Source organism: Chiloscyllium plagiosum, unplaced genomic scaffold, assembly GCF_037043375.1.
Source record: "Chiloscyllium plagiosum isolate Xiang-an unplaced genomic scaffold, Cpla_swu_hap1 HiC_scaffold_15, whole genome shotgun sequence".
NCBI lineage: Eukaryota > Metazoa > Chordata > Chondrichthyes > Orectolobiformes > Hemiscylliidae > Chiloscyllium > Chiloscyllium plagiosum.
The window spans coordinates 56244465-56270888 of NW_028270153.1; the positions used below are offsets into that span (position 1 = coordinate 56244465).

The 26424-nt window shown below is 41.1% G+C and overlaps 1 protein-coding gene across 1 annotated transcript in view; it reads right to left on the reverse strand.

Moving 5' to 3' along the window:
- Positions 1 to 26424, reverse strand: part of LOC122559953 (ankyrin repeat domain-containing protein SOWAHA) — a 133474-nt gene that overhangs the window by 89289 nt on the left and 17761 nt on the right. The window contains 2 exon segments of the mRNA XM_087994962.1: positions 4379 to 4753; positions 19633 to 19694. Of these exon segments, the coding sequence (XP_087851088.1) occupies positions 4379 to 4753; positions 19633 to 19694 (437 nt within the window).

The following is a 26424-nucleotide window of genomic DNA, read 5'->3' on the forward strand; positions in this document are numbered from 1 at the left end:
ATTTTATCATCAGAAGGAATCCAATCTTGCTCTAACCTAACAGTAACATGCAGCTACTGTAACGGGACTAATGAATGAATAAATTAAGCATGAATTTGAAGCCAAACAGAAACACTAAATACTTGACACAGATCAGGTACAGAATCTAGGACACTCTAGTACATGATATACACCATCAGGCAACTGCCTGTGTGGAGTTTGCATGCTGTCCCCATGCCTGCATGGCTTTCTTCTGGGCGCTCTAGTTTCCTGCCACAGTCCAAAGATGTGCAGGCTAGGTAGATTAGCCATGCTAAATTGACCATAGTGTCCAGGGATGTGCATGCTAGGTGGAATAGTCATAGTAAATGCTAGGTTACAGGGATAAGGTTTTGGGTGGGGTGGGGGAGGGGTTGGTTGGTCTGGGTTGGATGCCTTTCAGAAGGTCAGTGTGGACTCGATGGGGTGAATGGCCTGCTTCCACACTATAGGGACTCTATGATAAAGGTAGCTTTGTTCACACTGGGAGCAAATGAAATGGACTGCAGACCAATATCAGATAGTAAGTTAAAATAGCTTGGGAACTTCAATCAAATCATAACAGTATTGAATATTGGCAAATATAACAAAGCCAATAGCATAAGTTATTCAAATCAATTCCAATTGTTTTACACTAAGGACCCTGGAGTCATTAATAAAAGAAAGCAGCTCAGGAACTACAGACTTAGAGAGCAATAAAAGGAAGTAGTAGTGCTTGCATTATAGATATTTTTACACCAACCTGTTCAGATGTATCTTAATACACATCAGGGATGAAAAACAGCCTTTGAACATCTAGTCTGTTAAACTCTCTCAAGATTTTAAGCTTCAATGAGATTTCCATTCTTCTGAAAATATAAACCAGTATATCCAGCATTTCATCACAGCTAGCCCTCAAATTGCAATAATCAATCTAGTGAATCTGCAAGGTAAGCAGATCTTGCCTCAGATAAAGGAGACCAACACTGAATACAAGAGTCACACCTACTATACTGCACAAAGTCCATTTACAATAGAGGTCAACAAACTACTTCCTTTCCTAATTGCTGGCTATACCTGCATATTAAGTTTGCGCACCCAAACCTTTTTGAACCTTCATGATGTCAAAGTTACTCACCATTTAAAAATGTATGGCTTTTCATTCTTACCAAAATGAAAGACCTCACTTCTGAATGTTACTCCAGATTACATTATCTGTCTCAATACCCATTCAACCTGTCAATATCCTTTTACGGCCGCTGACAGCTCCTCAAAGTGTGATGTCCCACATCGCTATATAACATCAGCAAAATTACACACTAGATCTTCTGTCCTTAATAAAAGTCATTAAAATGGGTTAAAAAGAGCTGAGGCAACAACCCTGATTCTGGTAGTACCCCATCAGTTGCAGACTACTTACTTCAGAATTACTGTTTATTCCTATTTTCCACTTGTTAACCCATAATTGACTCTTACCAATATATTAATTCACAAAATGAGGCTTTACAGTGCACGGACAGAGTTTTAGATTCCACCATCTATTCTGGATCCTCAAATAACTTTGTCAGTAACAAAAGAAAATAATTCTGTTCTTAAGATAGCATCACAGAATCTTCTGCTTCTGTGGACTGATACAAATAGGGCCTTGGTTAACATTAATCATTTGATAAACACTGATTTTGGCAAAGCCACTCTTGCTCAACACAGTAATGAATTCAGCAAAGATTAGCATGAGTCAAACAATAGCAAATTAAAAGAAATATCAAAGTAGGAAGGAAAAATAAACAATCCATATTCCACAAAATTAGGATGAAACAGAGTGGAAGACCTTACCAAGCTTGATGCCAGACATGCTTCCATTAACGCAAAACCAAATTTAAACCAACGAATGTCAAACAACGAACAAAAATGGAAGTAAAAATAATCAAACAAGAAAAATTGGAAAAACTTCAGCCTCACTACTCAGGAGAGAGAGGAATCTAAAGTGATCATGTAGCAGTACAATTAATGACATGAAAAGATTAATCCAACAATGGCTGAATTAAAATGCAAAGGTGAGGCATAGTGCTGCAGAGTAAAAGAAGTAAAAGACAAATTTAGAATTAAGATTAAAAGTGCAACTTCACACAAGAATTACCGATACATTGAGTAATATGAACAAAAACATTCTATTATCTAAATATCTTGCATGATTAACTTCAAAGAAACAATTTGTATTGTTCAAATCTGGAGTACAGGAAATTTGGTGTGCCTTTTAGATCCATTAAAAGGTAATATCCTCAACCACTATATTGTAGGCACTTATTCACAAACAACAGAATCTTGGTTTTGTGGATCTTTATTGTAAACCTGACAAAACAGGGGAAGATATGGAGGAAGAACAGTGGCTTTCAACTAACCACATTTTATGTTGAGTACATGGCCCTCCGTGGCTTAAAATTTACCCTGTGCTTCCGTTTTCTCAATGCTTTTCCTTCTGTGATGCCCACATAAAAGGTTTTAATAAAAACAAATTGGATAACATCAGCCTTTGAAGTTCGGGAACAGAATGTAATATCGGACTTAAAATTATAAGTTAACAAAAAAAGTTAACCTTCAGTTAAAATGGCGGACAAATTACATACAAACATACTCAACACTCATATACCAAAAGTTGCACAATACAATTTCAACACCTTAATTATTAAAACGTTAAACACTATCCAGTCAATGACCATTTAGGCATCTTGTCAAGAGTCTCAGAATGTACAATATGAATCTCTTACAGATCAATTGTAAAAATTATGGAAACGGATACATTGAAATACACAATAGATGTCAGCTACATCCATGTTAGCAGAGTGTTTCAAAAGTACTTCACAAAATGAAAAAGACAGTCAGTTCTGCTATAAGACAGTAGTTCCATTCTCATGCAACCTTGTGTTATAAGAAATGCATGTAATAGCAGCACCATTTAAACTAATGGGGCCGGAATCGCGTTATAACCAATACGCTCTTGAAAAGTTCACACTATAGAAACAGAGTCCCCAATTAGTCAATTGCGTTACAGAAAATTTGCATTAATGAAACATATGTTATAGCAGAATGGCCTGTACAAGATATTGCAAGTGAGCACATGGATCGAACCTGTGTATATGATTGCATTCAAGAGAAGGGCTCTAAAACTACACATCAGCAAAAGAAAGTTCACAGGGAAGATGTGGAAGAGAATTTACAAGAATGTGAGCGCAGGCTTGGGGGTATATCCAAGTCAGCCCATTTGAGAGAATGCATTAATTAAGTGCATTTATAACCATTACAAATATATAGATAAGGAGGAGTGGGCCTGCTCTTTTATTTTATAACATTCTAGTCCCATATATTGGCTGTGCATTGAAAACAACCTTTTTGTTCTGGTGGAGTGTACTGTGCTGAAGAAATGTAATACATCATTCCAAAAACCGTTTGTTTGCTTTGTCAAAAACATATCATGAGCTTCCCTTTTCCCAAATCATAGCTGGAGTCACCCTACAATCCTTGAAGGAGGGAGTGGATTCCAAAAGTAAAATGTATCCCATACTGCTTCAAAATCTAAATATCCCAACAATTAAAACTTACATTTAGGTTCAAGTTAAGTGCAGAGAGCTAAGTGGAGGTTTTCAATGTCTTAATTAGAATTCCAATCAATACTTTTGAAAACAAATAATTGCATTAATGACTCCCAAGTTAGGCCACCAATTTTAGAATTCCCCCTTCATAATCTCCATTTTAAATAATCAGGTTTAGGTCTGCTAGACCAGTTAATCCATAAGAAGTGATGTTGAAGTTGTTATATTTATAGCACGCCAGTAACTGAGTCATAAAGCATCCAAGGAGCAGGAGAATCGACGTTTCGGGCATAAGCCCGAAACGTCGATTCTCCTGCTCCTTGGATGCTGCCTAACCTGCTGCGCTTTTCCAGCAGCACATTTTTCAGCTCTGATCTCCAGCATCTGCAGTCCTCACTTTCTCCTAGCAACTGAGTCATGTAGAACAGGAAAACACCAGAATCTTTGTTGAGTTAACACATCTAAGGCAGAGATGGGAATATTTTAGCTGTTCTCAGCAATTCAGTCAATGAGATGAAAGTAACACAGGTTTTTCCTTCCTGCATGGTACCAGTGACTTTGACTAGGCATACATGTATGTGGATATTGAAAGAAAACAGGATCTAATTTAGCAGACTGATGTACTGCAGGATAGTCTGCCAATGCTCAGATTTGTGCATGATAAATAGACAGAATCCAAGACCCGAGGATGTCCATGTGTTTACGGGAGCAAATTTCAACAAGGGCTCAATGCTTTCAGAAGCAAAGGCAGTTGAGAACACAAAAGGAAATTTCAAGAAACCAAAGAAAGGTACCTGGGTCTCCTTGGTTAGTTCTGAAGGCACCTTGGACTTAGTGTCAGCTGTTGGTATAGGTAATTCTTGTATAATCCACTCACACATGTTCACTTTTTCATCTGTCGAGCTTCCTGCAGAAATCTTGCTGTTTAAAAGTTCACTAGTATGTATTTTCAGTAGGGTTTCCATTGGAGAAGTTTTCTTGTTCTTTGGGTCATCAGAGTTGGAGCGCTGCTGTTTGTCTTCAGAATGTGGGGATCTTTCTTCTTTCGGGAACTGTTCAACCAACTCTCCCACAACAGTACTCACTGTAACGTTTTCTTCTTTGTGGCATCCATCTCTTTCCTTCACAAGATGTTGATATTTCTTTTTAAGAACAATATATTTTTCACCCTAGATTTAAAACAAAATTGTTAACATGCACTGTTGACATTTTTTCGAAACATTTAGTAAACAATCTTTTATTGTGTTAAAAAATATCCACAATAAATTAAAAGATGTGTCACACGTTAAATCTATATTTATTGCAGCAATATAGAAAATGATATAACCCATGAGAAATGTAGGGGTAAGTACTCTAAAGATTCTCTTTACAAACTATACTGCAGAAGGAATTCTAGTCAAATGATCACCTGTGTCTTTCTTGCTTTACACATCATATGTATACCATTCTGGAAGAGAGTGATGAATAAAACATAAAATTTCTTGCATTTGGAAAATTGGGTTCAGAGAAAACGACAAACTCAGCACGTGTGGAGGAGAGACAAGAATATTTTAGTTACGCTGATTCCCAATAGGCCTTGGCAGATTCACTACTGTGCATTTAGATAGTCATTTTGTTTCAGATACCATTACTTTAAACTTTTGAAACAAAGAACGAAACACTGAAAGTTTCCTAAATGTGTAATACAACATTATTTCTTGATGAAAACATCAATGAGTCCAAGCACTACAATTTTGCGGTAATTTTCCCTACAATACATAAACATCATTGATTCACTATAGGCAGTTATTAGCAGCCTGTTAAAAACCAAGGGCACAAGAGGTGCTTCTTCCACTAACAATAGATCTAGAATTTTCATCAGTCTCAAATAGTGATCATTATTTCTTGTATTTGAAGTTGAAAGTGTTATGAAAAGCATGTTATATTTTGTAGTTTATCACAGAACTCTGCAATACAAATAATCTTCCACCAGTCAATTGGTGCTGTGAGTTATACATTCAACATTTCAGTTTCCAGTCCTGCAGTTTCTTTTTTTTCCCCTCCGCAGTAATTTTCTCCCTTTCCATTTGTCAGATTATTTCATTATCATTCAGTATAAAACAGATCCCAACAAAATCATTATATAATTCTAACAATAAGAATCTACTGTAGATGAGGGCTGGATTTACAGTACTACATGTAGACCTATACTACTCTGGCAGTCTATTAATTTCAGCTCAGGTTTCAAAGACCAATTCTAGCAAACAATATTCTCCTGTAAGTTCACAGCCTCTCTGTCTTAACATTTGGAGACACCCTTTAAGGCTAAAGAAAATGAACAAGTGACTCCCTTTACCAACATAAAGTAAATGCCGTCCTTTATGTCTGGCAAATAACAGCAGGCAAAACTGCAGTTTGCTGCTTAGCTCCTTTGATTTTCTCTCTCCTAAGAGGTTACTCAAGAAGGGCAATAATTGACAGACGTGTGATCAATTCAAGTGTATCAACCATCAGAATATTTAAGTATGGAGAACACCACAGTCAAACTATCTTGCTGCCCTCAACCAGAAACCACACACATCAAACATTAAATCTGGTTTATAATCCTCAGTATAAACAGCATAGATTCAACTTTTTAATGCTTTTATGTTATTGGTAATTGGTTAATTACCAAAAGAATTTTTTATAACTACTTCAACCAAAATGCCAAGGCACTCATGCAGGGTGCAACCAAGCAAAAATTGATGCTGAAACAACAGCAAGAAATCCTGAGAGGAAACAGTGGATTTGAAAGACCAATCTTAAAGGAGAAAGGGGGATTGGAGTGGTAGAAGGGCTGAAGAAGAAATTCAAGAGTATGATGCTTAGATAGCTACGTCACTGTGCCAATGGTTGGTTGAAGGAGGTTATAAGAAAGCGAATGTAATGTTGTCATTTATCTCAAGAGGGTTGTGCTTCTGAGACTTTATCAAGCTCTAGTTAGGCCCCATTTAGAATACTGTGTCCAATTTTGGGCCCCACACCTAAGAAAGGACATCCTGGCACTGGAGCGCATCCAGCGGAGATTCACACTGATGATCCCTGAAATGATTAGATTAGATTAGATTAGATTACTTACAGTGTGGAAACAGGCCCTTCGGCCCAACAAGTCCACACCGACCCGCCGAAGCGTAACCCACCCAGACCCATTCTCCTACATTTACCCCTTACCTAACACTACGGGCAATTTAGCATGGTCAATTCACCTAACCTGCACATTTTTTGGATTGTGGGAGGAAACCGGAGCACCCGGAGGAAACCCACGCAGACACGGGGAGAATGTGCAAACTCCACACAGAGAGTCGCCTGAGGCGGGAATTGAACCCGGGTCTCTGGCGCTGTGAGGCAGCAGTGCTAACCACTGTGCCACCGTGCCGCCCACTAATGGTAGGCCTAACATACGATGAATGGCTCAGAACCTTGGGACGACAATTCTTGATCTCACAAGGAATTAAGGGTTATGGGGAGAGTGCGGGTAAGTGGAGTTGAAATGCCCATTAGCCATGATTAAATGGCGAAGTGGACTCGATGGGCCAAAAGCCTTACTTCCACTCCTATGTCTTATGGAATTCACAAAAATTCAGAGACAGAGGAAAAGGATGGTTTGGGGACTGGTGTTGTAGAAATTATGAAAGTTGCAGAGATAGGGAGGAGCGAGGCCATTAAGGATTTGAAAAGGTGGCTCAGAATTTTATATTGGCAGCACAGTGGCTCAGTGGTTAGCATTGCTGCCTCACAGCGCCAGGGACCCGGGTTCATTCCCACACAGGCGACTGAGCGGAGTTTGCACATTCTCCCAGTGTCTGCATGGGTTTCCTCCAGGTACTCCAGTTTCTTCCCACAAACCAAAGATGTGCAGGTTAGGTGCATTGGTCGTGCTAAGACTGTCCATAGTGATTCAGGGATGTGTTGGTTAGAGGCATTAGTCAGGAGAAATGTAGAGTAAGAGGGTAGGGGAATGGGTCTGGGTGGAACACTCTTCCAAGAGTCGGTGTGGACTTGTTGGGCTGAATGGCCTGTTTCCGCACTATGGGGATTTTATGATCAGTGATGATTCATGTACTGGGTAGGTAAAATGGGATATGGGCAACGGAACACTATAGATGATAGAAGTTAGGAAGCGTGTCACAAGAGTCTAGTCCAGTCTGAATTGTGACTGATGGTCAGAAATGGAGACTCAGGCATAAAATGCAACTTTGTATGAGGGGCGACTTAACATTTTTGGATTTCAATGATATGACAGCTTATTCTCAAAGCACACTTATTGAAAATGTACAAAACTGACTCAGCAAGTTAATAAAGTAATTAGGATGATTATATATTAGATCTGCTATTCAGTGGTGCACCTGGCCACATATTACTTTGAGTTTGAATGTTGTAGACAGTGATCACAACAGTATTTGGGTTTCAATTATATACAATAATTATATTAAATATGAAAGAAAAGGTACCTCAAACCAAAAGAAGAATTGCTAAGAGTGCCCAAACAGGCCCAATCAGTCAAATGGTCTACTCTTGACTTTTTTTAACATCAAGAATTGAAGCAAAGTGGTTGAGTAACTGCATAGAACAAATGCAATATAAACAATCATACATTTTTAAAATTAAAGGAAACTAATACTTAGCCAAGTAGTCATTAATTAGGAACAGCTAAAGAAAGGCTGCTGGGAGGTTAACGATAAGACTAGTAAACATGCATGGGCATTTGTAGAAATATAAAGGAAAAGGGCTATATGGATAAATTGGAGAGCAATGAACAAAGTTCAGAAAGAGCTGTTTGCATTTTGAAAACGTTGTCAAGACTTATCCTGACATGGTGATTAGCTCAGGGCCTGTGCAGTTCCATGCATAATGGAAAGAAAAAAAGGTCAGTGAGGATTTAGGTTTGAGTAGATGACGTGGGATATGGGCTATAGCTGAATGCTTAAAAATGTGTTGCTGGAAAAGCGCAGCAGGTCAGGCAACATCAAAGAAGCAGGAGAATCGACGTTTCGGGCATAAGCCCTTCTTTAGGTATGAGGAGGGGTCCTCCCTTGGGGCCTTGGAGGGAAGTGAGGGGGGAGGTGTGGACGCAAGTTTTGCATTTCTTGCGGTTGCAGGGGAAGGTGCCAGGAGTTGAGGTTGGGTTGGTGGGGGGGTGTGGATCTGACGAGGGAGTCACGGAGGGAGTGGTCTTTCTGGAACACTGATAGGGGTGGGGAGGGAAATATATCCTTAGTGGTGGGGTCTGTTTGGAGGAGGCGGAAATGACGAAGGATGATACGACGTATCTGGAAGTTGGTGGGGTGGTAGGTGAGGACCAGTGGGGTTCTGTCCTGGTGGCGATTGGAGGGGTGGGGTTCAAGGGCGGAGGAGCAGGAAGTGGAGGAGATGCGGTGGAGAGCATCGTCAACCACGTCTGAGGGGAAATTGCGGTCTTTGAAGAAGGAGGCCATCTGGGTTGTTCAATTTTGGAATTGCTCCTCCTGTGAGCAGATGCGGCGAAAGCGAAGGAATTGGGAATATGGGATGGCGTTTTTACAGGGGGCAGGGTGGGAAGTGGTGTAATCTAGATTTAATATAGCTGAATGCTATAAATGGTAGAAGTTAGAAGGTCTGTCACGAGAGTCCAGTGCAGTCTGAATTGTGACTGATGGTCAGAAATGGAGACTCAAGCATAAAATGCAATTTTTGTATGATGGGCAACTTAACATTCTTGGATTTCAGAGATATGACAGCTTGTTCTCAAAGTGCAACCTCAATACTTACTGGAGTGATTTCTCAACTCCGTTGTATTTTACAAGAAAGAGTCTATTTCAGGTTTATACTGTATATTCACAGCTCATAACTTTGTTCTAACTTTGAGATGGTCATTCTGGCCACAATGCTACTTGAAAAAAAAGCATGATACAGGGAGGAAGAGGCAACCAAGACTGACTGGGGAACTCCGGGATAGCATAAAAGCAAAACAGAAAACATAATGCGGTGAATGACAGTGGGAAATCAGAGGATTGGGAAACTTCCAAAGACCAACTGAGGGCAACAAAAAAAAAAGAAAGAAAGAAGACTGAATGAGGGTAAGCTGGCCAGTAATACAAAGGAAGACTGTAAGAGTTTCCTTAGATAGGTTAATGGGCAAACAAAGAGGCAAAAGTGGACATTGGGCCACTGGAAAATGACACTGGAGAGAAAGCAGTGGGGAACAAGGAAATGGCTAAGCAACTGAATAATTACTTCGTGACAGTCTTCACTGTGAAAGAATCTCACAACACCAGGTTATACTTTTATAGGTTTATTTGGAAGCACCAGCTCCTTCATTAGACAACCACCTGATAAAGGAGCAGTGTTCCGAAAGCTATTGCTTCCAAATAAACCTGTTGGACTATAACCTGGTGTTGTGAGATTCTTAACTTTGTCCACCCCTGTCCAACACTGGCTCCTCCACTTCAAAGTAGAAGACATGAGCAATATCCCAAAAATTCAAGAGAATGAGGGGACAGAGCTGTGTATGGCGCCATCACCAAGGAGAAGGTGCTAGAAAAACTGAATGGCCTGAGGGTGGACCAGATGAACTACACCTCAGAGTTCTACGGAAGATAGCTGAAGAGATAGTGGAGACATTAGTGGCAATCTTTTAGGAATCACTCAAATCAAGGAGGGTGCCAGAGGACTGTTAACACAAAAAATTGCTAACGTGACACCCCTGTTTTAAAAGGGAGTAAGACAAAAGATGGGAAAAATTACAGACTGATTTGCCTAACCTCGGTTGAGGGTAAGATCATGGAATCCATTGTGAAGGTTAAGATTTCTGAATACTTGGAAGTGTATGGCAAAATACGGCAAAGTCAGCATGGTTTCATCAAGGGAAAGCCATGCCTGACAAATCTGCTAGAATTCTTTAACGAAGTAATGAGCAGGTTAGGCCAAGGAGAGCCAATGGATGTTATCTACCTGGACTTCAAGCAGGCCTTTGACAAGGTGCTGCATAGGAGGCTATTGAGTAAGATAGGGGCCCCTAGTGTCAGAGGCAAGGTACTAGCATTGATAGAAGCTTGGCTGTCTGACAGAAAGCAGAGAGTGGGGATAAAAGGGTCCTTCTCAGGATGGCAGCCAGTGACAAGTGGGGTTCTGCAAGGCTAAGTCCTAGAAGCACAACTTTTCACTTTATTCATTAACGATCTAGTTGAAGGAACTCAGGGCATTCTGGCTAAATTTGCAAATGATACAAAGATAGGTAGAGGTACAGGTGATATTGAAGAAGCAGGGAGGCTGCAGAAGGACTTGGACAGGTTAAGAGAGTGGGCAAAGAAGCGACAGATGGAGCACAATGTAGGAAAGTGGGAGGTCATGCAATTCGGTAGGAAGAATAGAGGGATAGACTATTTTCTAAACGGGGAGAAAATTCAGAAGTTTGAAGCGCAAAGAGACTCAGGAGTTCTAGTCCAGGATTGTCTCAAGGTAAACGTGCAGGTTGAGTTAGTAGTTAGGAAGGCAAATGCAATGATGGCATTTATTTTGAGAGGACTTGAATATAAAGGCAGGGATGTACTTCTCAGGACACGTTTGGAGTAATGTGCACAGTTTTGGGCCCCATATCTCAGGAACGATGTGCTGGCCCTGGACCGTGTTCAGAGGAGGGACACAAGAATGGTCCCAGGAATAAAAAAGCTTAACAGAGTCAGAGATGTACAGCACGAAAACAGACCCTTCTGTCCAACTTGTCCATACCGACCAGATATCCTAACCCAATATAGTCCCACCTGCCAACACCTGGCCCATATCCCTCCAAACTCTTCCTATTCATATACCCATCCAGATGCCTTTTAAATGTTGCAATTGTACCAGCCTCCACCACCTCTGGCATCTCATTCCATACACATACCACCCTGAGTGAAAAGGTTGCTCCTTAAGTCGCTTTTATATCTTTACCCTCTCACTCTAAACCTACACCCTCTAGTTCTGGACTCCCCCACCCCAGGAAAAGAATTTGTCTATTTACCCTATCCATGCCCCTCATAATTTTATAAACCTCTAAGGTTACCCCTCACCCTCAGCCTCCGACGCTCCAGAGAAAACAGCTCTAGCCTATTCAACCTCTCCCTATAGCTCAAATTCTCCAACCCTGGCAACATCCTTATAAATCTTTTCTGAATCCTTTCAAGTTTCACAATATCTTTCCAATAGGAAAGAGACCAGGATTATACGCAATATTCCAAGTGGCCTAACCAATGTTTTTTAAAGCCACAACATGACCTCCCAACTCCTGTACTCAATACTTTGACCAATAAAGGAAAGCATACCAAACGCCTTCTTCAACTATCCTACCTACCTGCAACTCCACTTTCAAGGAACTATGAACCTGCACTCCAAGGTTTCTTTGTTCAGCAACACTCCCTAGGACCTTACCATTAAGTGTATAACTCCTGCTAAGATTTGCTTTCCCAAAATACAGCACCTCACGTTTATCTAAATTAATCTCCATCTGCCACTTCTCAGCCTATTGGCCCATCTGATCAAGATCCTGTTGTAATCTGAGAAAACCTTCTTCTTCGTTATCCACTACACCTCCAATTTTGGTGTCATGTGCAAACTTACTAACTATACCCCTTATGCTCACATCCAAATCATTTATGTAAATGATGAGAAGTAGTGGACCCAGCACTGAGCCTTGTGGCTCTCCACTGGTCACAGGCCTCCAGTCTGAAAAACAACCCTCCACCACCACCCCTGTCTTCTACCTTTGAGCTGGTTCTGTATCCAAATAACTAATTCTCCCTGTATTCCATGAGATCTAACTTTGCTAACCAGTCTCCCACAGGGAACTTTGTCAACGCCTTACTGAAGTCGATATAGATCACGTCTATTGTCCTGCCCTCATCAATCCTCTTTGTTACTTCTTCAATAAACTCAATCAAGTTTGTGAGACATTATTTCCCATGCACAAAGCCATATTGACTATCCCTGATCAGTCCTTGCCCTTCCAAATATATGTACATCCTGTCCCTCAGGATTCCCTCCAACAGCTTGCCACCACCGACATCAGGCTAACTGATCTATAGTTCCCTGGTTTGTCCTTATCACCTTTCTTAAATAGTGGGACCATGTTCGCCAACCTCCAGTCTTCCAGAACATCACCTATGACTATTGATCAAACAAATATCTCAGTAAAAGGCCAAGCAATCACTTCCCTAGCGGTTAGCACTGCTGCCTCACAGCACCAGGGTCCCAGGTTCGATTCTAGCCTTGAGCGACTGTCTATGTGGAGTTTGCACATTCTTCCAGTGTCAGCGTGGGTGCTGGGTGCTCCGGTTTCCACCCACAGCCAAAAGATGTCCACGTCAGGTGGATTGGCCATGCTAAATTGCCCATAGTGTTAGGTGCATTAGTCAGAGGGAAATGGGTCTGAGTACAGGAGTTGGGTTACTCTTCAGAAGGTCGGTGTGGACTAGTTGCGCCGAAGGGCCTGTTTCCACACTGTAGGGAATCTAATCTTCCCACAGAGTTCTATGGTACACCTGATTAGGTCCTGGGGATTTATCTACTTTCATGCATTTCAAAACATCCAGCACTTCCTCCTCTGTAATATGGAGGTTTTTCAAGGTGTCACCATCTATTTCCCTACATTCCATATCTTCCATGATCTTTTCCACAGTAAATTATGAGGAACTTTTGAGGACTCTGAGTTTATACTCAATGGAGTTTAGAAGAATGAGAGGAAATCTAATTGAAACATACAGAGTACTGAATAGCCTGGACAGAATCGATGTTGGGAAGGACAGACTTGGACCTGCAGACATAGCCTTAGGGTAAAGAGAAGACCTTTTAGAACAGAGATAAGGAAAAACTTCAGCCAGAAATAGGTGAATCGATGGAATTCATTGCCACAGAAGGCCAAGAAGGCCAAGTCATTGAGTCTATTAAAGACTGAGATAGGTAGATTCTTGTGGAACAATCAGGTGTACCATAGAACTCTGTGGGAAGATTAGATTCCCTACAGTGTGGAAACAGGCCCTTCGGCGCAACTAGTCCACACCGACCTTCTGAAGAGTAACCCAACTCCTGTACTCAGACCCATTTCCCTCTGACTAATGCACAGGAAGAAAGTGAGAGAATGGGGATGAGAAACTTATCAGCCATGATTGAATGGTGGTGCAGACTCGATGAGCTGAATGGCCTAATTTTGGCTCTTATGTCTTATGGTCTTATCATAGGATTGCATGGTTCTGGTGGTGTGGGAAATGCATGTATTGGGTTACATAATTGTGTAGAAAAATAACGGCACTTGACTTGGCAGTCTGCTTAGTTATGTGAAAACTACAATCCTGAACGATGACTTTAAGCTGATAAAGATCAGAAAACATTTAAAATTCTGCTCAGAGAAACATTTTAAAAAGATCATTTATTTGGTTCTACAGTGGTTGAAATAGGTTTGAGTTGCTCAATAGTATAGCTGAATCCAGAAAGTTAGAAACTAGGAGGAGAAGGAATTTGACTGAGAGTCTTCAGTGCTGCTGTCATTCCATATGATCATGTCTAATCTTCTACTCATTTTCTCTCCATATCCTTTGATGCCTTTAGTATCTAAAATTTATCAATCTCTTTCTTGAATATACTCAGTCACAGCATTCTGTGGCAATGAATTCCACAGGTTTACCACCTTCTACTGAAGAAATGTTTCCTCATTTTAGTTCTATTTCCACATCTTCAGGCTGTGGTCCCTGGTTGTAGACTCCCAATCATGACAACATCATCCCTGCATCTAGTCTGTCTAGCCCGGTTAGAATTATATATGTCTCAATTAAATCCCATCGCACTCTAAATATAGGCCCAGTCATACGACAGTACTGCCATCTCTGGTATCATCATGATTAGAGTGGCGCTGGAAATGCACAGTAGGTCAGGCAGCATCCGAAGAGCAGGAAAATCAACGTTTTGGGCAGGAGCCCTTTTATCAGGAATTTCTGGTATCAGCCTGGTGAGCTTTCCACCCAGTTCTCTCTCCAGTAAGTATATCCCACTCTTAGGTGGGGGCATCCAAAGCTGCACACAATCCTCCAGGTACGATCTTACGATCTCCCTCAATATGACATTCCTAATTTTGAACAAGCCCACATGCACTGAAAGTCAGAATACCAGCCACCTTCCTAATCGCTTATTGCACCTGTCTGTCATTTATTAACTGAGATGTAAGCATACTCAGACCCTTTGCACATCCATATTTTCTCATTTATCACTACTTAGATAATACTATTCCTTTTGATTTTAATACTGAAATACACAACTTCATGTTTCACATTATACTGTACCCGCCATGTCTTTGTCCACACACTTGTCTAGATCACCCTCAAGCGTCCTCGCATCCTTCCCTCACCTCACATTCTAACTTAGTTTTGTGTCATCAGCAAACTTGGAAATATTGCATTTTGTTCCTTCAACAGATTCATTACTGTGTAATCATGGATAGATGGGGCCTAAGCAGGATCCTTACAGTACACCATTAGAAACCACCTGCTATCTAGAAAAAAGACCCTTTTATTCCCAATGTTTTCAGTCTGTCAACTGATTCTTAATTATGCCAGTATATTACCATCAATCCTGTGTGCTTTAAATTTTGCCCACTAACCTAGTGTCGGAGCTTTCTTGAAATCAAATATACTATATCTGTTGGTTCTCCCTTTTTTATTCTGCGAGCTACTTTCTCAAAAAAAGCTCCAGAAGACTCCATTGCTGCCTCACAGTACCAGGGATCCAGGTTCAATTCCAGCCTTGGGCAACTGTGTGTAGAGTCTGCAAGTTCTCCAGTGTCTGCTTTGGTTTCCTCCAGGTGCTCCAGTTTCCTCCCACATTCCAAGGATGTGCAGGTTAAGTGGATTGGCCATGCTAAATTGCCCAGTGTCCAGGAATGTGCAGTTTAGGTGGGTTAGGCTTGGGAAATATAGGGTTATCGGCAGAGTGTAGTGGGGTGAAGTCTAGGTGGGATGCACCTCAGAGAATCAGTGTTGACTTGTTGGACTGAATAGCCTGTTTCCACACAATAGGGATTCTATGATTAGTTAAGCATGATTTCCCTTTCATAAACCCATGCTGAATTAGTCAAATCCGATTTATGCTTTCCAAGTGTTCTGTTAATCACATCTTTTATAATAGCATTTATCCCACTACTGATGTTAGGCAAACTGATCTGAAATCCAGTTTCTTTTTATCTTCCTCTTTTTTGAAATAGTGGCGGTTAAATCCAATTTTAATGCAAGAAGCTACCAGCAGCAGCTCTGGCATTAATGTCACAGACATGTGGTAAGCATGCTCCCTGTAGTTGCACTGGCAGCAAACCCAGGTAGAGAGAACTTTAAAAAAAAGGGTTCACAGCTGGGTTGGAAATCTAAAGGACCAAGGATGAGTTGAGTCAGGAGTGTAAAGCTCTCAGTTTTGAAAGGATAGGGAGACAGGGGGATAAATAGTAGTGATGAAGGAGAAATCATTTAAAATGTCAGATAGGATTGGGGTTAGGAAGGGAAATTTAAGAAATCAGTAGGTTAATGGGAACAGAGCAGAGGTAAAAAGGTGAGTCTCTCAGATTAGACAAGCCCTACAAGGACACGGACACTAACACAAACAGAGAAAATACAGGAGACTGAAGAAGGCAGGGATTGCCTGATGATGTAGGGTGGTGTTAGACAATGGGAGCAGAGCAGAGGAGCCAGAATAAGATGATTAAACAGCAGAAAGGCAAAGTGTCCTCAGGCACACAGTTCAGCTAAGTGGTCAGAGTTATGTAATTTGAAATGATATATTTTGTGTAAACTATATATACCTATATTTATCTCCTTACTGTATGCTATATCTTAGCCACGAGTTGTTGAATATCAGTTCCTAGACAACCAAGACAAATTGCTAGTACCAAATCTTGAGAAGCAGAAGGATATTGGCAAAATTCCAGATTAATTATAGAATTGCTTCCACTAATTTGGATGCTTTTGTGATGCAGTGGGTGCTTTTGCACAATGTGATTTCCCTTTACATGCAATCACTGGTAGGATATACATCATGAAACAAATTGTTTTAATTAGTTCCAAGGGGAGTTACGAGTTAATGCTGCACCTTGTAAAAGCAACACAAATACAAAACAAGAATACTGAAAACAGATTTGCCAGTCCTGTAATGGGAAGCCTTCAGAAATGAGATAACAAGTTTCCAGAGAAAGTGTATTCCCGTTAGGGTGAAAGGAAAGGCTGGATGACTAAAGAAATTGAGGGTGGATAAATCCCCAGGACCTGATCAGGTGTACCCTCGAGCTCTGTGCGAAGCTAGGGAAGTGATTGCTGGGCCTCTTGCTGAGATATTTGTATCAATAGTCACAGGTGAGGTGCCAGAAGACTGGAGGTTGGCTAACGTGGTGCCACTGTTTAAGAAGGGTAGTAAGGACAAGCCAGGGAACTATAGACCAGTGAGCCTGACGTCGGTGGTGGGCAAGTTATTAGAGGGAATCCTGAGGGACAGGATGTACATGTATTTGGAAAGGCAAGGACTGATTAGGGATAGTCAACATGACTTTATGCGTGGGAAATTATGCCTCACAAACATGATTGAGTTTTTTGAAGTAGTAACAAAGATGATTGGTGAGGCAGAGTGGTAGATGTGATCGATATGGACTTCAGTAAGGCGTTCGACAAGGTTACCCGTGGGAGACTGGTTAGCAAGGTTAGATCTCACGGGATACAGGGTGAACTCGCCATTTGAATACAAAACTGGCTCAAAGGTAGAAGACAGGGGGTGGTGGTGGAGGGTTGTTTTTCAGACTGGAGGCCTGTAACCAGTGGAGTGCCACAAGGATCGGTGCTGGGTCCTCTACATTCCATCATTTGCATAAATGATTTGTATGCAAGCTTAAGTGGTACAGTTAGTAAGTTTGCAGATGACGCCAAAATTGGAGGTGTAGTAGACAGCGAAGGAGGTGACCTTGGATTATAACAGGATCTTGATCAGATGGGCCAATGGGTCAAGAAGTGGCAGATGGAGTTTAATTCAGATAAATGTGAGGTGGTGCATTTTGGGAAAGCAAATCTTAGCAGGACTTATACACTTAATAGTAAGGCCCTCGAGAGTGTTGAACAGAGACACCTTGGAGTTCATAGCTCCTTGAAAGTGGAGTCGCAGGTAGATAGGATAGTGAAGGCGGTGTTTGGTATGCTTTCTTTTAATCGGTCAGAGTATGGAGTAGAGGAGTTGGGATGTCATGTTGTGGCTGTACAGGACATTGGTTAGGCCACTGTTGGAATATTGCGTGCAACTCTGGTCTCCTTCCTATCGGAAAGATGTTGTGAAACTTGAAAGGGTTCAGAAAAGATTTACAAGGATGTTGCCAGGGTTGGAAGATTTGAATTATGGGGAGAGGCTGAACAGGCTGGGACTGTTTTCCCTGGAGCATCAGAGGCTGAGCAGTTACCTTATAGAGGTTTACAAAATTATGAGGTGCATGGATAGGATAAATAGGCAAAGTCTTTTCCCTTGGGTCGGGGAGTCCAGATCTAGACAGCATCGGTTTAGGGTGAGAGGGGAAAGCTATAATAGGGAGCTAAGGGGCAATGTTTTCACACAGACGGTGATACATATATGGAATGAGCTACCAGAGGAAGTGGTAGAGGCTGGTACAATTGCAACATTTAAAAGGCTTTTAGACAGGTACATGAATAGGAAAGGTTTGGAGGGATATGGGCCGGGTGCTAGCATGTGGGACTAGATTGGGCTGGAATATCTGGTCGGCATGGATGGGTTGAACCGAAGGGTCTGTTTCCATTCTGTACATCTCTAGGAGTCTATGAAATTTTGTAGACAATGTAGGCATAATGGGTGAGATGGCCTCCTTCTGCACCATAACAATTCTGTGATTCTGTTTTATTTTAAGCATAACTATAGGTAACAATACATTAAAAAGTTAGAATAATTCTCTGTGTTGGTCAGTTTGCCCAAAATAAACAGCATACTTAGACACTATGATTATCAACCTGACATTTACGTAAATAAACAATGGCTATCATCTTTGGCCATTATAAGTGACTACTGATTTTAAAAATAAACAGTTTAAAAGTGGTGGTGATTGTTTCCAGTTGAATGCATTTATTGTTTTGTTGGAAATTTCCAGAGTTGCAACTATTGTTTACCACACATGTGAACAGTGTATGAAATGGACTCCGCTTCAGTACACAGATCGGCTTGTAGTTTGGAGTTGCTCTGTAAGCTTCATTGGAAACCCACATCCAATTGTTCTCATGTAATGATGCTGCATTGCAAATCAGTTGTTTCTCTATTCCTATTAATTATAAACTGGCCAGAAAATTTGTCAGAAAACTATCCACTTAAAAACCTTATAGTGTCTAGAAACAGAGATGGACAAGACCGTAGGGCAATTTGAAACCAGTATGAGAATTCTTAAACTGAGGCAGTGTCAGTCCAGCTTCTAAAAAAAAAATCAGAGTACAGGGATGATGGGCTAACAGATCTCATTGCGAGCTAAAATAAAGACAGCAGACGTTGGATAAACTTGGTGAAAGTTGGGAGACCAGTCAAGAGAGCAATGGGCTAACTGAAAGTAGTGGTAATAAAAACATGATTTCTACTGTATCTTTGATCAATTACACCAACATAAGCCAACTTAGTGCTGATAAGAAATCAAAACAGTTTGTGTGGGTCATTTATACTCTCAAATAGCTGTTAAAAGATATCAGTATGGTATTCTCAAAGCCTTAGAAGAATTCTGAAGTGAACATTCTTTGACACTATGTAGATGCACTTGGCAGTAAAAGATAAAAAGTATAGAATATGCTAATTCATGCTTAGTACAATGGCACTTTTGGTTGCAAGCTCCTGTAACTATTCAAAATAATGCATTTATATACATTCAATATCTTTAATGGATTTCCATTACAGGTTCAGAAAGTGTGTATGAGAAAAGAATGGGTTTAGCTAGAAAGCAGTGGCAGACTCTTCAAATGTATGAAAGAAGGGAAATGGAGGTTAGGTATTTAATGAATAATGAAATCTAACCAATACTTACATCTTCCTGTTTGACCAGTGCAATTTTGTTGATGATATCTTTGAAGATATCACGATATTTAGCTGCAGAAAAGTAAAATTTATTTTAGTACTGTGGTGGTACACTCAATCCAACTTTAAACATAGAACAATTATTCTGGAAATATATAGTGTTTAACGTTGCACAAATTGTGAAGATAGGTACTATACGAAGAATTGACACATTGCCCACTTTGCTCAATGTCTTATCATTTGTTTCTTACATGTCAATAATTCTAATCTGATAATTTGTGCCATAAGAATTAATTGATAAAAAATGCTATTGGACATACTTTTAAAGCAATTGCTCCGTAAATCGCAGAAATCTTAACAGAATTGAAGAGAGATCTGAAGATACATATTCTTAGAAATGCAAAAGTGTGGCTTTAAATAAATTTCAAGTATTGCTCTTAAAACTCCTCCTACTCACCATCAGCACTGTATTATTGTAGACATGATAACTCACGTACACTAATTAACATTAATTATCACAACATCTAAAATGGGGATTCAGCTTTTCAGATTTCTCCAATGCTGTACAAGTCCATCTCTATTTCTGAGAGGCTGAGTCTGTGTGTGTGTCTCTCTCTCTCTCTCTCCCTTCCCCCATAAAGGGGAGTCAGTCATGTAAATGTTTATTACCCTTCCCTCAAATGAAAATACAACAATAATCCATATATACTGATTTATTTAAATAACACTATTATGATCATTTCTATTGTATGCAGGGAAATAAATGGGAGCTTGAAATTATGAAAAAAGGCTAACAAAAGTGAGTTTCTTTGCCACTGAAACAGAGATGTTTCCAGGATGATCACTGAAAGTCAAACCATACTTAAAAGCCAATGTGTACTCCCATTTGATCTACTCCAATGTATGTATACTCCAATTTGACAACAGAAGATAACTGCTAATTTGTAAAAAGATTAGGCCTCGATGTGAACTAAGAAATCCATGCTTATTGCCTGAGGATTCTGAAGACCAGATCAATGTTCCAACATACTAGATTAGTGCTAATTTAATCCCGATATATTGATGCAGCCACAGTGTCTTCCTATTTCAAGTTGTGTTCTTCCATGACAGTACTAGGACATGCACACATGACATACACATGCTTCTGAAAGACTGTAGTTCAGATAATTTGCAGAGAATCCCTCCAGTGATGAAATAGGCCATTTGGCCCAATAAGTCCACACTGACCCTCCAAAGAGTAACCCACTGAGACTCATTCCCCTACCCTATTACTCTATATTTACCCCTGACTAATGCACCTAATCTACACATTCTTGAACACTATGGGCAATTTAATATGACTAATTCACCTAACCTGCACATCTTTGGACTGTGGGAGGAAACTGGAGTACCTGCAAGAAACCCACACAGACATGTTATCATAGCTTGATTCAGTTGGTAAGACTCTTGTCTAATTGAGTGGGTGGTCAACTGTCAACACATTAAGAAATAAATCAGAAAATGGCATTTGGATTTTTTTTTGTAAATATCTTTATTAGCAAATTTTTTTAGCTTTATAAACATATAAAATTATTGAAAAATACAATCAATAACAAACATCAGTATACTAAAAAGAAAAAAAACCACAAATTACAATACAACTACTGTCTACTAACTACTAACCTACCCCATAATACAAAACAAACCCTAACACTGTGCAAAGCAACACTAATAAATAAGTAAATAACTAGTAGATCAAAAAAAGAACAGCAAAAAAAACAAAAAAAAACACAATACAGAATAGCTATGCGCAAACCTCCCAAACAAAGGAAGGGGAGGATTGTATATATACCCATATTAACTCAGGAGACCCTTCCAGGGCCCAGAACTCAACAAACCTAACCATCCTGGTTAAACAAATGTCCTCGTTAAGATAGCTGACAAATCTATATCCAAATAACTCAAGTAGGGCTGCCATGTCTTATAAAAATGGTCTGTTGTGTGGTGCACCATGTTTGTAAAAACGTCCAAGGGAATGTGCTCCATAAATTAATTTCTGCCATCCCAGCAAGCCTGGCAGGTTCTCAGGCACCAATTCATCAGAATAATATTCCGTACACAGTATGCAAGAATATTAAATAGTTTCTTCCCATGCCAGTCTAAAGATGGTAAATTCAGTAGACCTAAGAGGAAAGATATCAGGTCCACTTTGACTTCAGTCCTCAATACCCTCCTATCTCCCCCGCCACAGTGCTCCAATAAACACGGAGCCTGTGGCATGTCTAGAAGCAATGGGGAAGAGTACCTACACTTATTTTAAATTTGGGGCACACTGAAGATGCCCCATTTTAAACTTCACCAGACGGTCCGATGTCAGATTAACCCTGTGCAGAACTTGTAACTGCGTAGCACATGTCCTATTACAGATTGGGATCTTTTGAGCATTCTCCCATACGTTCTCCCATGTTTCAGAAGAGAACTCCACTCCTAGCTCTTGCACGGTTAATATCCTGCCAGGCCCTGCCACCCAGCAGGCAATAGAGGGCACTAACCAAAAGGGTGCTTGTGGAACACAGCAACAACCTCTCGGTATTGGGTTTATAGGGCTCAGTGAGAAGTGTAGTCTTCTCCTGAATGAAATCCCTAACCTGAAAAAAACGGAAAAGGTCTCTGCTGGGCAACCCATATTTGCAGCTCAGTTGCTCAAAAGACATCATAACCTCCCCTTCAAACAAGTCTCCCAAACTAGAAACTCCTCTCGCCGCCCATAGTTTGAACCCTGAGTCTATCATCCCTGGTTAGAACCCTGGCATGCCAACTATAGGTGTAAGTGGCGAAGTCTTGGATAAGCAACCCTCACTCTGACACATCGCCCTCCAAGCCATAACTGTCCTAATGTCAATGGGGTTCCGGAAGTGGTCCATAACGGTCCTCATCTTATCCATGAACAATAGGTTAATAAGAGGGCACTTTGCCTGGGAGGCGTCAATATCCAGCCATATTGAGTTTGGATCGTTACCTCCCAATCGGAGACAAAGGACAGCAGGGAACTCAACTGATACCTCCTGATGTCTGGGAAATCAACTCCTCCCCCTCCATGAAGCAACTGCAAGTTTGATGAGGAGTCACCCATGATGCCAGGCAAAGGAACCAAACCATCCCATAAACTTCCACAGCATTGACCTGGGAAACATTACAGGGACCATATACAAACAAGGAAGAACATTCATCTTAATGAGAGATATTCTGCCCAGCCATAAAATTGGAAGAGCCTCCCATCTTTGGAGATCCTGCCTAATATTGTCGAGCAAGTGAACAAAGACGGTCGGAATAATAGGTCAAACTTGAGGGTAATAAAAAATCCTAGGTATCGGAATCCTGCAGTGACCACTTAAAAGGGAACTTAGGGCACCTTCAACTTCTGGCACATTCTTGAGGCTTCCCAAAGGCATAACCTCAGATTTTGCAAAGTTAATTTTGCAAAGCCTGAAATAGCCCCAAATGAATTGATACATTGTATCAAATGGGGTACAGAGGTCATCAGGTTCGATAAAAACAGACGGACATCATCTGCATAGTGTAATCTTGTGTGCCCTCGATCCCACTTCCGGAGCTGTTATGTGGGCGTTCTGACGAATGGCCTCTGCCAGCGACTCTGTCACCAATGTTAAGAACAACGGTGAGAGGGGACAGCCTTGTTTACTACCCCTACCAATCCTAAAATTCTCAGGCTTCACCCTGTTGGTGATCACCGCGGCCAGAGGGTGGCAATATAAAACCTCCACCCACGTAGCAAAGACCCCACTCAATCCAAACTGTTGTAATACATAAAAAGATACGGCCATTTCACCTGGCCAAGAGCTTTCTCTGCATCTAAGGAAATCACCAACCCCTGAATCAATCGTTGCTGACAAACTTGGACCATATTCAGCAACCTTCTAATATTATTAGAGGACCTACAGACCCTTATAAAGCCTGTCTGGTCCTCTTTAACAATAAGGGGCAGCACCCTTTCCAATTTCAGCGCCAGGATCTTGGACAGAATCTTGAAATCTGAATTTAAGAGAGAAATGGGCCTGTATGAGACACTATCCTCAAGAACCTTCCCCTTCTTAAGAATTAAGGAATTATTAGCTTCTCTCAAAGATGATGGTAGGCATTCATGCATATAGGAGTGATTGTACATTTCCAACATCGGCCCTGACAGAATCCCTATAAACTCCTTATAAAACTCACCCAGGAGACCATCAGGGCCAGGCGCTTTCCCACTCTGAAGTTGCCTAGATGCCTCCTGTATTTCCTGAACTGTCAAGGGGGCATTAAAGAGAGAGGCCTGTTCCAAGTTTACCCTGGGAGGTCCTGGTTCTTAAAAAAGGCCTCCATTTTAACCCTCCTGTCCTTGCAACCTTCAGACCGATACAATTAAGAGTAAAAACTCCAAAAAGCCTCATTAATCTTTTTAGCATCATATGTAAGGACCCCAGCGCTGCCTCTGATTGCGGTAATGGATTGGGGAGTGCACTTTTTCCTAGCCAGGTATGCTAAATACTTCCCTGGCCGATCCTCATAGTTGAACAGCCTTTGTCTAGCAAAAGCAAGCTCTTTCTTTGCATTTTGTGTCAGTATTGAATTCAAGGCAACCCGGAGGGCCGTGATCCGCTGTGGCTTAAATCATCAAAGGCCACGCAAAATGTGCTGCCTCGGTGGCTTTCAACTCGCATCACTGCTGTTCCTCCTTCTGTCATTTATGGCTAGCCGAATAGGAAATAGCTAATCCCCTAGCAAAGGCTTAGCAGTCTCCCATAGCATAGACGGACAACCAGCCGTGCCTGAGTTGATAGTCAAGAATTCCTGAAACTCCTTCAAAAAGGTATTCCACAAATGGAATCCTTAAGGAGAAAAGGGCCCACGTGCCAGTGCCGCAAATCTAGCCCCCTCACTCTTGGCCTTAACTTCCAAACATACCACCGCGTGATCAGAGATACCTATATTCACAATTTTACAACCCATAATCAAATCCAGAATGGCTGAGGGAGCCAGAAGGAAGTCAATCCCCACGTGACATTTATATGGGTTTGAAAAAAAAGGTGAAGTCCCTGCCGGTAGGGTGAAGACATCTCCAAATATCCACCAGTCCCAACTCCTCGCATAAGTCAGCCACCTGTTTGCCCTGCGAAAAATAGTTGGGTGCCACTGTCGGATCCAAAAGACAATTAAAATCTCACCCTATAATAATGTGCTCTGTTCCAAAGGCACTCAGCTTAGAGAAAGCAGTAATCAAAAATTTGAGGGGATGCATCAGAGGACAGTAGACATTTAAAATGCCATATTCCTCCCTATGTATCAGGGCTTTAAGTATCACAAACCGTCCCTGCTAATCTTTCACCTGCTCTACTAACGTGAACGGAAATTTTTTCTGGATAAGTACTGCCACTCCCCTACTTTTAATAGTAGGGGGGGGGGGGGGAGAAAGATTACCCGGTCATAAACCCCCTGTTGTAACTTCAGGTGTTCCCCATCATCAAGATGGGTTTCCTGGACAAAGTGATATCAACCCTTTCCCTCTTAAGGCTAGAAAACACTTTTCTTCTTTTAACAGGCGAATGACTTCCCTTGATGTTCCAGGTGCACCATTTAATAAGACGCTACGCCATATCCTCTTTCAGAGACCCTTGAACCCCCTGGAAGGGGGGAACCCTGCTTACAAAGCTCTGAACACAAGTAAATAAAGACTCCGAGTCGAAAAATTATTTATACAAAAACTACTCTATCATAACTCCAAACAACTATTACTACCAAAAAACTACAAAGAAAGCCAACTATAAAACCCTGAATGGAAGACTCTTCCCCCTGCCCATAGGGGGGCACTCACCCTACCCATCCCTTCCTTCACAGCACCTTCAAACCCAGACTGTGTCCCAGCCTTAGGCCAGAAAAAAAAGGATGATCCTTAAATCAAACAGAAAAAAGACAAAGTCAGAATGAGCACTCCACCCATCCCTGGCTTCATGTTATCCCTACTTGTGACTAAAAGAGAAACAGAACAAACAAAAAGAGAGACAACAAAGAACATTCACAAAATTTCCCATTATAAAATCCAGTTTTATATCAAAAAAGGAACAACTTATTCCAAGTTTTGTTTCCCCCTTTCCAAAAAAGAAATTATTAGGGAGAAAGAAAGGAATAAAAAAAGGAAAAACATGGAGAAGGAAGGAAAAGAGGATGAACATTAACCGTATTCTTCAGGCCAGTCCAACTATTTTAAAGCGTCTATAAAGTTTTTAGCTTTATCCGCTGAGTCAAACGTATAAACTGAGTCCTTGTGGCTGAAACAGAGCACTGCAGGGTACCTCAGAGTGTACTGGATGTCCAGGTTCTTCAGCCTCCTGTTAACTTCATCAAAGAACTTCCTCTTTCGAATTAAAGCTGCCGAGAAATCCTGGAAAAACACGATTTTTTACCCTTTCTCCAGCAGTGCCTGTGGATCATTTCCCAGTAATCTGGATGCTTCTATTACTTCTTGCTTGTCCTTATGTGGCACCGCACCGGCCCTGACCTGTGCACTTTAACCCAATAAGCCCTTTCAATCTGCAGCCTGCTGGACTCGATTTTCAAGGTCATCGATATGGTCTCCCAAGACCCACACCTCTCACTCCAGCACCTGAACCCGATTGGATGAGGACTCCATCGCAGCTTCCGAAGGCCTTAGTTCGACTCTCCACCTCCTTCAGCCACTTTCCACCTCCTCCAGCCACTCCCAGAGGTCCTGGATCTTCTGTTCATGCTTCTGCAGCATGGATGAAATAGGTTGGAGCTGGGCACA